The 12,808-nt window shown below is 43.2% G+C and overlaps 1 protein-coding gene across 1 annotated transcript; it reads left to right on the top strand.

The window, feature by feature from the left end:
- The first annotated feature begins 4,172 nt into the window (after positions 1 to 4,172).
- On the top strand, positions 4,173 to 10,539 carry LOC137916034 (vesicle-associated membrane protein 5-like). Its single transcript, XM_068759155.1, has 3 exons — positions 4,173 to 4,331; positions 9,222 to 9,365; positions 10,396 to 10,539. Exons 1-3 carry the CDS (start codon positions 4,329 to 4,331, stop codon positions 10,537 to 10,539), a joined length of 291 nt encoding a protein of 96 aa, XP_068615256.1. The 5' UTR covers positions 4,173 to 4,328.
- The last annotated feature ends 2,269 nt before the right edge of the window (positions 10,540 to 12,808 follow it).

The raw sequence follows: 12,808 nt of genomic DNA, 5'->3' as shown, positions 1-12,808 counted from the left end.
TCTGGTGCGGGTGGATGCCGCCGGAGGAGAAGGAGCCCTGCTGCAACGAGACGGGAGGATGGTCGGGTCTCCATTAGCACCGGCACATTAAAATCATCTTCGTACACGTTATTTCATTTTTATATTTTTTTAGACTACAAATAATATTTATTGTTGCCGGAACAGAGAACACAAACAGCTTCCGACAACTTCGAACAGTTTTGTTAAACTATCTAAAAAGCTTCGTTTCTCAGATAAAGGAACTCCAAAGTCTTTGTTCTTACCATCGTTGTTATATTTGTGCTCTCAAGATGCTCCAGGTGTTCATTCTTCAGGTGCGGAATCCAGAACTGCTTTTGGCAACAAGTGGAAAACGTACTGATAATGAATGATGACCCCTGGAGGCAGAGCGCGGTAAAAAAAAAAAAAAAACACGGGGGGGGGGGGGGGGGGGGGTATGTAATTCTAATCCGTATAATTAGTTAGTTTGCTGTTATGAATAAAATAAACTTTTTTTTTTAATTCAATCATTTCCAACTCTTTTGGAGTTTTGTACTGTATCCCCCCCCCCCCACACACACACAGGGGAGAAATCTGCATCATCTCTATTTTCATGCATAAGTCCAGTGACAAAAGAGCAGATGAGGTTTAGTGGAAAAATTAATATTACAATTTACACAGAAAGAAATCTGCTATATTTTTATCTGGTCTGTCTTCTCAGAATTTAATTTCTGCTCCACGGAGAGACTTTTAACTCTTTCTCACTGTATTAAATGCTTTTCTCTTTTCTTTGACTGATTCGTAGAATTCATGTTTTTTTTAATGGTAACTCGCATCTCGCAATTGTGGTGCATTATTTACTTTCTTCATTTATGCTGTTTGTTTTACATCCAGCAGATGGCGACAGAGAGTTAAACTGACCTGAGACAAGAGGAATGAATAACGTACTGCGTTTTCTTGGGTCACTAAGATGCCGTTTCTCACACTTTTAGTTTATGCTCAATCACACACTCACATAATAATAAATATGATGGCAAAAAATACAATGTTCAAGTCAGCAAGTCTTCAAATGATGTTGGATACAGATCTCTCTTTGATAATTACATAATTACATCAATAATATCACCAGGACAGAGATTTATCAGTTTAAATTTGCTTTAAGGAGCTCTCTGTCCTGTAGATAGTCAAAGTAAAAAAAAAAAAAAGCACAAGCTGTCCTGGCTGACCCGACTCACCGGCTGTCCTCTGAATACAGGCTGCTGCCTTCCGGTCGTCGGTAAATGGTACCAAAGTGCAGGACAAATAGATTCCAAAATGCATTTCTTCCTGCATCGATTGGTTTTATCAACAACCTGTTATAAACAGCTTCTATGCCACTTGTGCACTTGTTATGTTTTAATTGTGTGTTGACTGAATTTCTGTGTGTCTCTGCTGGCTGTGCAACAAATTGCCCCTCACGGGGATAATAAAGTTTTGTCTGATTCTGATTCTGATTCTGAAACATTCATGCGGTATTATCTAAAGTCTAAACAGTGAATAGCAGCTCCTTCAGAATGTGGTAACCAGACTGATTACTCATTCATGAAAATATGAACCCATTGTTCTGTGTCTGAAACTGAAAGTCCTCAATGAAGAGAACTTTTAACTGTGCAAGCTTAAACCCAAAAGTTAGTTTGAGTGCTGTGAAGAATGTAGCAACAGATAAATAGGGTGTACCATAAATCAGGCCCAGACCTGTCCCAGGAATGCCTTGTCTGTGCACACGTGTGTTAGAAATAGATGAAACTTTAATGTCCAGCAATTAACTCTTATCTCTTCTATTTAAAAATGTAAGTATCTCTTCTTGGGCTCTTCTTGGGCTTTTATCAGTTGATTATATATATTTTTTACTTTTAAAACTGCTCTCTCCTGTCAGATGAGTTGAAATGATGGAGAATTATCTTTTTCTTTTTTCAGGCCGACAGTAAAAGCAAATACACCCAACAAACACACACAAAGTTCCATGGCGCTTTCGTGGCAGACTGTGATATGCAGAATAATTATAGTTCATGAGGAATTTAATGGATGCCAACTGCAGAAAAGGTCGTAACAGATTGTCCCTGCCTGTTGACTCAACAACAATGAACCTCTGCAACCAGAGTGGGTGTGCTGTTTATGTGACTCAAATATTCAGGCCTGTGGGTTTCTGGAACAACAGCCTCTTAGAGAGACACAAACAAAAACTGGCTGATAGTTTGCCACTGATGGGAAATGGACCCGACCTCGGACTGCTGCATCATGTGAGTCTCACACCCATTGTTAGACAATGATGTGATGGGAGGGTATCAACATGCTGAATATTCCCTTTGTTTTTGTGCAACAATTCCCAGAAGAAGCCTTTTGTTGTGTTCAGGCCTAACTAATGTGCTGCATCCATCAGAAAAATGCTAAAATATTCCATCCTCCGTGTATGAATGTGAAATTATGTATAAATTAATGACGATGAATAATAAGATGCGTAAAGTCTGTGTGGGTTCTCAGTCATCCAGGTCAGGGTATATCACGAAGAGCAGAAAAGAATAATCGACTGGACTTGTTCAAGTTTGATCGCAGACGTTTCACCTCTCATCCAAGAGACTTCTTCAGTTCTGAGAGACTGCTAGAGCAGAAAACAAAGAAACAATGAAGTAACCGAAACCACCAAGGCAATCCGACTCCGCAGGAGCATTGGCATTCCCTTTATCAATGCTAATGGTAATGATAATTACATGATAATCACATCATGTGAACGAGTGTTCTGTAATGTTCTGGAGAACATAAGCTGTCAAATGAAGCCCAGCTTTTCCTCCGATATTGCTCGTATATCTGTCGGTCTGCGCGCTCTCTCTCTCTCTCTCTCTCTTTCTCTCTGCCCCACCCTCAGACAGCAGCATCAACCTGCGCCGTTACCCCCCCATTCTCCTCCACGGTAGACCGGAGACACACCGGAGGTGTGTGTGCGGAATCCGACAGGTATAGTGTGGTCTCCCCTTTTTGTCATAAACTGATGAGCCAGGTTTGTGACAATATGTAAAAAATGCTGGTATGAATTTTTAAACAAAACACGTTAAATGTTGCCAATCAAATGAGGAACAAGCTGTAGGTTCATTTATTAGTAAATCTGACTGTGCCTCACTGCACGTCACTGGGTCATGTGTATTAAAAACTAGAAAATACACACTAATTCCAGTCAATGCATGCATTTTATGCCGCTGCATCCAGTTAGCTGTAGCAAAATGACTTTTGTCTCCCACATGATTCCAGGGCTGAGAGATTTTGGGTCAGCTAAATGTAATGGGTGGGACCTCGAGGTGGCGCTGCACTCTATTTAAACAACATTGTTAATTAGGAACAGGTGCGTCGGCGGGTGTGTCTGCTTGCTATTTTGACCAAAGACTGGCACAGATATTTCACATAAGTGCCCGAGAACTGTGTTAACTTGTGGAGAAAGAGTAGAATATGTCTCCTTCAAGGGTGCCTGAGCATATATTTAGAACGATACCTAAATATCATGGTATAAAACAAGGTTCTTAATCAGTGGGCTGGGTTTAATTTATAGCGGTGGGACACTTTTAAAGTAGGTCTGTCGATTATCTCACGCTTTGCAGCAAACAGAGAAATATGCTCCCAAGTTGCTGAAACTCAACAAGCCCGAACTCGTTGATGTCACGTGGCTGCAATTTTGCAATACTTGGCATTCCGGAACTGCCCTGAACGCACCATAACAACACCGTCCGGAGTCCAGTAGTTTGAGGGCCGAACTGCCCCTGAACGCACCATAACGACACCGTCCGGAGTCCAGTAGTTTGAGGGCCGAACTGCCCCTGAACGCACCATAACGACACCGTCCGGAGTCCAGTAGTTTGAGGGCCGAACTGCCCCTGAACGCACCATAACGACACCGTCCGGAGTCCGGTAGTTTGAGGGCCGAACTGCCCCTGAACGCACCATAACGACACCGTCCGGAGTCCAGTAGTTTGAGGGCCGAACTGCCCCTGAACGCACCATAACGACACCGTCCGGAGTCCGTTCGTTTAGTTTGAGGGCCGAACTGCCCCTGAACGCACCATAACAACACCGTCCGGAGTCCGTTCGTTTAGTTTGAGGGCCGAACTGCCCCTGAACGCACCATAACAACACCGTCCGGAGTCCGTTCGTTTAGTTTGAGGGCCGACCGCCGATCGGAGAACCGAAAGTACCGGAGGCGAGCCCGAACTCTCTAAAGGGATCCGCAGACGAGAGGAAACAGCCGAACCGGAACACGGAGGCAAGTTCCAACCCGCAGAGTTGGTTCGAGTCTCGACGTAAACAGGACGAGACACGCGACGCGCATGGTAAGAGAACATTAAAGCCCCCCCTTATCATGATAGCTGATATAGAAGACCCGGAGAGGAGCTTAATGCCCCCCCGGAGGGAGGCGAGCTGGGCACGGGAACAGCAGGCTTCTATTTTAAATTCAAGCTCAACGAGTGTGAGAGTCATCTTTGTTATTGCTCCAGTTATAACATCATATATTTACAGAGTTAGGAACGTGTAATACTTTGAGAATATTCTTGAATTGTAGAATAAATTCAAACATCCTCCTGAGAGCCAGACCCTTGACATGTCCTCTGGAGGGACGCATGTCAACGGGCTGCGTCTCAGGAGGATATACAAACATTTAAAAACCACAACTGCAAAGTGTGGATGAATATGAATATGAATATATTTAATAGATAGAATGTTAGAGTACAAGTACAGTCACACAGTAGAATGTATTACAGTACAAGTACAGTCAAACATCCTGTGTTGCGTCCTGCATCCTTGCGGTCTTGTTTCCGTTGAAAGTCCTTGGTACATAAATCATCGACATTTAACAATACCAATAAAAATAAAAATAAAACCAATATTAAATTACTCAATTGATGCAAAATAACAATAAATTAAAAAGACACATACTATGTACTGATCTAGTTCTAGTTTTACCGGCATAGAATCAAAAAGATGAGGGGTAATAAAACGAGATGTAAAAATGGAAGAGATATCTGTCTTCCATTACAGATCCTTTTACCATAAATGAAGTCATGTTGACGTACATCAACCTGTTCCACCTGTCCACTGTCATTCAAGGATATTCTCTCTGGTTGGATACCAACAAATGGTGCTCACTCTTTGACACCATGTCCATCTGTCCATCTAGTTTCATGCTTTATTCCCTCAGAAATACAAGAAAAAGAACCACATTCAGTAGATTCTGCATAATCCTGCTGGCAAACAGAAAAACGGGTGAAATCATAACCTGTAATTAGGAATAACCTTTTGACTTATGTCCCACTAACCTTCATGAATGTTCTCCTTAAATATGAAGGACGTCCCATTACATGATGAATATAATTATCTATTGATTCATCAAATCGGATGATTGCTACACTGCACAGAATGCTGTTACATGATGTGGGTTTGGGGGGGCCGTAGATATTCCAGGTACATTAATGTAGGCAGGAGAGAGGGAAGGAAGGAAGGAAGCAAGCAAGGGAACTGGACTGGGCAGCAGTTCCTGTGTCGAGATGCTGCCAGATGAATTTTAAACACAATATTGTTCGACTAGGAATCGGTGAACCACGCACGCCAGCTGGCCACACCGCGGGCCTGCAGAAAGCAGGTTGTGATTGAAAGCAACATGCTCAGACGAGATTATTTGTTCTGTCTGTTGGTTTCCTGTCGTGGCTCAGAGTGCAAAGGTGAAGGAGAACACCGATAGCTTTGAGGTGAAACTGCTTTGAATATCCTGCTGCAGGCTTCCTGTCCATCTCCAGCTACTCTTGTATGTGTAGAGGACATACAAGAGTGTCATGATCTGACTACACTTCTTCTACTTGGTTTAATTCCTTCCATTACTCATCGATAGGATTGAGCGATATGGACCTCGGCATGTATCGCTATATTTTTGGGCTGCATCGCGATATGACGATATAATTAATTTGGGCGGAGTCTTGTATAAAAAGCATACATACCTTAACCCGTACAATTAAATGCATTTGTCTCAAATTGTAAATCACATTTATTGATTTATTGGTAACAAACTGTGCAATAAAAGTGCATTTAGTGCTTACCAAACTAGATCAGTGCAAAGTATTCAGAATTTAAGTATACAGTTTAGTAGCAAATGCAAATTACGAAACAGAAATACAGCTAAATATTGTCTGAACTAACACTTTAAACTTCAACTCAACTTTCAAATATATGTTTGTATTTTTGACTGGTTAAGTGTCGACGTGCTCGGTGACTCGGCGTGTGGAAAAAAATTGATTTGCCTGGGGCGACGGTGGCGCCGGTGGTTGAGCGGGTCGTCCTATGGCCGAGAGGTTGGCGATCACGGCTCCGGCACATGTGTACACTGTCGTTGTGCCCTTGGGCAAGACACTTCACCCACATTGCTTGTGTGAATGTAGCCGCTCCTGTCAGTCCGCCCCAGGGCAGCTGTATCTACCCCAGGGTAACTGTGGCTACAACAGTAGCTTCACCACCACCAAGTATGGAGTGAATGAATAATGCACAATGCAAAGCATCTTTGAGTGTCCAGAAAAGCGCTTTATAAAACCAATGCATTATTATTATTATAATATATATCGATATTTTGTTTCCCCAGAGAGTATTCATTTCATCTGCACATATTAATATATTAAAACCCCAATCAAATCCCGCGTGTTCCGTGTCGCCCTGTCTTCAGAGCCAGAGTGTTCTGATTGACAGCTTGGAGGGCGAATGGTGTGAACTGCGTGAGCCACGTTGGCTTCACGCCCCATGTTGACAGGGATACTGACATTACAGCCATTAGTGTCACGCTTCATGACACTCTCTTCATACTCGACTGTGTTTGCCCTTGAGATGGTAGAACACATTTGTCGTGTTCCCGCCTTTTGCCGTCACCGTTGCTTTACAAATTTAGCATATTGTGGTCTCTTGCTCTACATCTGCTTTAATGAAACCAAAGCACTTCCGTATTATAGAGGTACTTCCCCGATTAGCAACAATTTCTTTGTCATGCTTGTTGTCGCCGCCACCGCTGGACCATGCTGCGGTACACAGGAGGCGACAATCCGTCAATACAGTGCGACAGTTGCAGGAAAAGCACGTCATAAACTCCGCTTTTTGCCATTTTAAGTTATCATTTATACCAGTACAAGTCATTTTCTTTATTATTGGAAGAATTTATACTGGTATATGAAAACTATCGTCCAACCCCATCAGCTCGTTGCATTACTAAAGAGCAGTGAAAGTACCCTGGTTTCTGTTCTGATAGCAGGACTGTTGCTGTGTTTAGACAACAACAAGCCTAACTGGTCTCTATCAGAAGTATTCGTCTTCTTAGTCATCCTAGAAACCTGTTGGACAACAAGCTGCATGGATCGAGATCCAGAAAGCCTCCGTTTACGGAAGTAGGAATATCTCTCATTGAAGAAACGGTTAACTCACTTCACTTTATTCGTTTGTCCCTCGGAGGGCAATTTGGTTTGCAGCAGTCGACATACATACTGTGGACACATTCAAAGGACATATAAAACAAGTGCAGAATACAGGGCATGAGAACGGTGCACGACAACAGGTTTTGTAATAAATATATATATACAAATTAGGGCTGGGAATGAAATTGATCGTTTTTTTTCTGCTAAAATCAATGTTAATTTTGCAAACTCGAGTTTTCCTCGGCCACAGTGTATCAGCGTTTTGTTCCAATATTCCTCCTCGCGAGCTTCCGTAGCGAGCGATACAGGAAGTAACAGCATTGCTGCGAATAGAAGAGAACTCCGTCCAAAGAAAGGGATCAGGAACTGGATCGGGTTTGATCCTGGTGATGATCAACAGGCGAAGCTTGTTTCAAGTCTGTAGCTACTTCAATGCAGTGTGTAAACATCTTCGTATTATAAATGTTAACATCTGCTTGTGGTGAAACGTGATATGGGACCCTTCACAGCCTGGCTGGGTCGGTTCCCCTGCAGCCTGAGCAGCAACAAGGTCGTCATATTCAGCTATAGCGCATGGAAGAACCTGAAAAATAAACATTCTATAATGTAAATAAGGTAAATTAGTAAAAAAAATTTTTATTAGTTTCAGGTGTAACCCGTTTAGGGAATCTGACACTAAATCCGATAAATTGATAATTTTAGAAACATTGCTTTGAATATGTACCAGCATCTTCTGGACACAAGATGTAACTGGGATGGAAGTTGAGCTTGTAGAAGTAGGAATACATTCACGAACACTCGACGCCTGCTGCGTGCTGCTCGGTCCACGGACGACGCGGGTTCCGTGCTGCTCGGTCCACGGACGCCGTGGGAACCGACACGCACAGCTGCAGGCAACGACACGCGTTTATGTTGAACTGAACAGCGATTCCTTTATCGTGGGAACGGAATCAAAACAATCCAGCTCAAAATGTTCTGAACAGAGAAGAGAGGTGGAGGAGGGAGCCACGGCTCACCTGTGCGTCTGACCGGATTCACCCGCTATGAATGCGACTCCGGATCTTTAGGAAACGTAAATAATGTGACACCGTCCTTGTGGGCATTTGAACAAAATCCCACAACACAACGCGAAGGCATCGCAAGCACTTTCCTCCGTCTAAAATATAAAAACGTCCATAAAGTCACTGGTTAAAAGCTGCTGTCCATCCTGTCAACAAATTAGATTAGGTTCTCGTCATTTCCGGGTCCATCCTCGTCCAGTGTGCTAAAATGCTAATCACCAGAAAGGTTTTTTGCTCTCAGTAGGATCATGCAATGCGTGTTTTGTAACTTTTAAATATTCCATTGTGTTCAGATTTCTTGATTATATATTATGTTTTAAAATGTCAATTTCGTGTCATGAGCTCTTTGAGGGTTCCCTTCAGGTCTACACACAAAAGAGGTAGAGGTGAATTGGTGTCTCTAAACTACCCGTAGATGTGAGTGTGGTTTGTTGTTTGCTTTGCTCTGTGATGAACTGGTGACTTGTCCACCCTGGACAAGCCTAACCCAGATCACGTTGGGCATCTGGGATAGGCTCCTGGGTACTTTTAGAATATGACTTCACGGACCCATCGTGCTAACTGCCTTCCACCGCCGAGAGATTTTACCCAAGAAAGGAACAATTTTTCTTTCATGACAGGAAAGTTCAAACAATGTGAGCATGCAAACATCCTCCAAAAAGTCCAAAACGACTGAGTCTGCCTGACCCCTAAGCCATTCTGTGTTTTAATTGGACAGGAGAATGGGAAGAGCCGCCTGCAGCAGGCCCAGGACGGCGTGGAGGAGGTAACGGTCATCATGATGGAAAACCTGAACAAGGCTGATGAGCGGTCTGGAAAACTGGATGACCTGGAGGATAGAGCCGAGGAGCTGCTGGCAAAGGTAACCCGGTTTATTTTAGAGCTCTCAGTGGAAGCGTCTGGTGGCACTGATAAGGTGAAAGACTCCCATTCAACAGGCCTCTCAGGATTAAAACGAGGAAATGCCATATGGAAGTCTATAAATAGACCTTAGGTGGAACTAGAGAGGAAAGCAAATGTGCATTTACATCCTGATTGTGTTTTATGGTTCTATTTATAGAAAGGTATTTCCTATTGTTTACTAAGATGAATGAAACAAGCTGGTCTCAAAGGTTAAGACGAGCGAGACCAGGACATGCCACAAGGCAAATGTCCATCAGGGGGTCAACCAGCAGGGGGTTGATAAGGACCCCAAATCACCATAATAGTGCAGAAACATGGGAAAAGTGAGTTTTTCATAATATGTCCCCTTTAAAACGACCTGTGATGCTTTTTCAGGGACATACCGGATTATTCCTGCAGACGTTGAAGACACATCCTGTCACCTTTCAACAGAATAAAAGAGTCTGAGTTCTGGACTGGTCCGTCTCCAGTCCAGTCCATACCTGATAATGATAAAGTTGCTCATTATGAAGCTCCAAATATGACAACAGACATCTCTAAGAACACGACTGCTGTTTATGGAAACCCGGTTAGGGTTTGGGTTTGTTTGTGCAGCTGTGTTTCATTGTGGGACCCAGGGCCTCTTTGAGTGCTGCTCTGTCTGTCCTGCTTGAACCTGAACTCAAGATGTGTTTCTGTCTGTCGACTTCATGACAATCACTTTGTGATATAACAGGGAACAAAGCGACTGCTAGTCGACACCCTCATGGATCCGTTGTTTACATTCACAGATTGAATATAAGCTCTAGAACGAAAAAGTGTGGAACCAGCAGGAATCTTTAGTCCACACACAGGAAGTAGAAATATACCTGTGACGTTTAGTCTGTAGATTGAAAATACACGTGTAAGTCCATATGTAAAGATTAGTATGTATAAAGGTTATTTTTTATCCATGTCTTCAAGATGTTTGAAGGAGCATCTTCTTCTATTTGTGTCTTTTTGTCCTGCAGAGTAAAACGTTTGAAAAGACCGCCAACCAGGTGAAGCAGAAGAAAAGATGGGAGAACAAGAAGATGTTGTTTCTGTTCATCGGTGTCGGAGTGGTAGCTGGACTCATCATCGTTGGACTCATCATCTATGCCATTGTCGGGTAGTACAGCAGGATGGCAGCTCCATAGCTGACTAAACGAAGATGGTGACATGGGCAAAGCTCGATGGTCCCTGAGGAGAGGTGTGGGAACAGTGGGAACAGTGGGACCTGCCTGAAAAGCTCAGACTGACTTTCCTGTGTTTCTAGAGATATTTATGGAACTATTGGTCCCGATGCTAATTAGTAAAAGTCTTCAGTTGATATGGTACCACTGATTGCTCTGCGGGTGGCACGGTGGTTAGCGCTGTCGCCTCACAGCAAGAAGGTACCGAGTTCAGATCCTGTGCGCGCCATTTGTATTTTCTCCCCGTGCCCGCGATGGTTCTCCAGGTTCTCCGGTTTCCTCCCACCTCCAAAAATATATGCAATGTAGGTCAATTGACCTTTCTGTGACGCCCCCCCCCCCCCCCCCCTAAGGTCACGGAGAGACCATCAGAAAGTATTTAACCAGAATGGATGAAACCCTTTGTGTTTAACGGCGTGTTTTACGGAAAGGTCTTGAACAGAAGACTTAGTAGACCAATCATGACGCTCGATGTCATCTCTGGGCGATGCTTCCTCAAACAAGCCTAGCGGATCATAGTGTTCAATAGAGCCTGATTGTCACCGCCGTAGGTTTAGGGTTACGTAAGGAGTGCCCCATAAAGAGGTAGTTTAAAGTACAGTTATTATTCTGTGTTTTGTTATTCAGTATTAGTGTTGGGTTTAATTCACTGTGTCGGTTTTAATGTTGATAACGCTACAATGACGGGTAACGAGGTCACCGATCAATCAGTGTTTACAGCTAAAGGCTGAATTACACCACTTTTAACGCCAACTCAAACCTCCGTGGTGACAACTTTGTCGATTAAAGCTTTACGTTGGGATAACGACATTGCTCAGACACCCCGATGTACAGACAATTCGCGTTCTCGGCCAGACGTCGATGAAGATGACTGGTCTTCTGAAGCCTTTGATGAAGCTCAAGCCTTGAGAACGATAGAGAACATTTCCTTCCTTGTGAATCTGCAGAAATACCGTCAGAGCTTGTTCTCAATTCTAGCCAGCTGCTGGAACAAGTAGAAAAAAGGAGAGAAACCATCGTAGCGTCTCGTTTTCATGCATTCGTCAAACTTCAAGCAGGAAGCACTTCAAAATAAAAGCGGTGTAAAGGAAATTGTGAAAATACAAAAAGATAATGCAGTCAAGTGTTAAACGTAAAACACAGACCTCAATAAGAGTCATTTAGAAATGTGTTCATGTAATGAAATTATGGAACTGTGCGTTTGATCCGGAACAAACGGAGTAATTTACCCATAATGCCACCAAAAACCTAGTCTTTGAAATAATAAAAATGTATTCTTACCCTGGTTGGTGAGAACAGAGTCCGTAACTCTTTAGTGGTGTTGATATTTAGTTGAAGTTAATGCAGTAACGCTGTTATTTTTTTACTCCTGTACCACGTCGATGCTTTATTCCACCGTTCTTTGACTAAAATACATCAAAACCGAGTGAAAAAAATCCACCACTTAAATATTTAAAGCCCCTCTGTGTGCTCCTCAGAGAAATATCCATATCCACGAAATACCTGACAGAGAAATCACCGAGAAGTTCTGTCTGCTTTGCCATTAACCACAATATTCATCCATTCTGGTCAAATACTGTCTGATGACCTCGATGTCGCCTCATGGGGGGGCGGGAGGGGGCGTGTCACGGAAAGGCTACCCAAAATTGTGCGTAGTGTCCGTAAGTGTGTGCGTGAATGGTCGTCTGTCTCCGATGCGCTGGCGACGCATTCGGGGTGTCCCCTGCCTCTCGCCCATAGCAAGCTGGGATCGGCACCAGCAACTCCCGTGATCCGCAAAGCGGAACAAAATGGATGGATGGATGCTCTGCTGCAGGTGTAATGTTACAAAGGTCAGGCCTCTCTTTTTAAAGGACATAAATCTTCTGTATATAAATAAAAAGCTCTTTGTAAGACTGCTACTTCTCTATTTCCTTGTAAATGTTGGGCAGAGGAAGGAAAATAACATTTAATTACCACTGAAAGTAGAATTCAGTACGATGATGGTTCATAATCTCTACATTTTGCCTTGTAAAAGATTGAGTCCTACAGTTTTACTATCAGGTGAAACAGTGGCCTCTGCTGGCTGGAGGTTTAACAACAATTAAACGAGTGCTACCTTCTGACCTCAGTGTCTTGATCATCAGCCATCGACTCTTACTGCTTTATTAAAGTCTTGAATTCTTATGGGATAGGAGGCAGCTCCGTGTGAAAGGAGACAAGGGAGTAA

Source organism: Brachionichthys hirsutus, unplaced genomic scaffold (assembly GCF_040956055.1).
Source record: "Brachionichthys hirsutus isolate HB-005 unplaced genomic scaffold, CSIRO-AGI_Bhir_v1 contig_1336, whole genome shotgun sequence".
Lineage (NCBI taxonomy): Eukaryota > Metazoa > Chordata > Actinopteri > Lophiiformes > Brachionichthyidae > Brachionichthys > Brachionichthys hirsutus.
The sequence above is the reverse complement of the archived record's forward strand: the minus strand, read 5'-3'. Positions and strand labels throughout refer to the sequence as shown.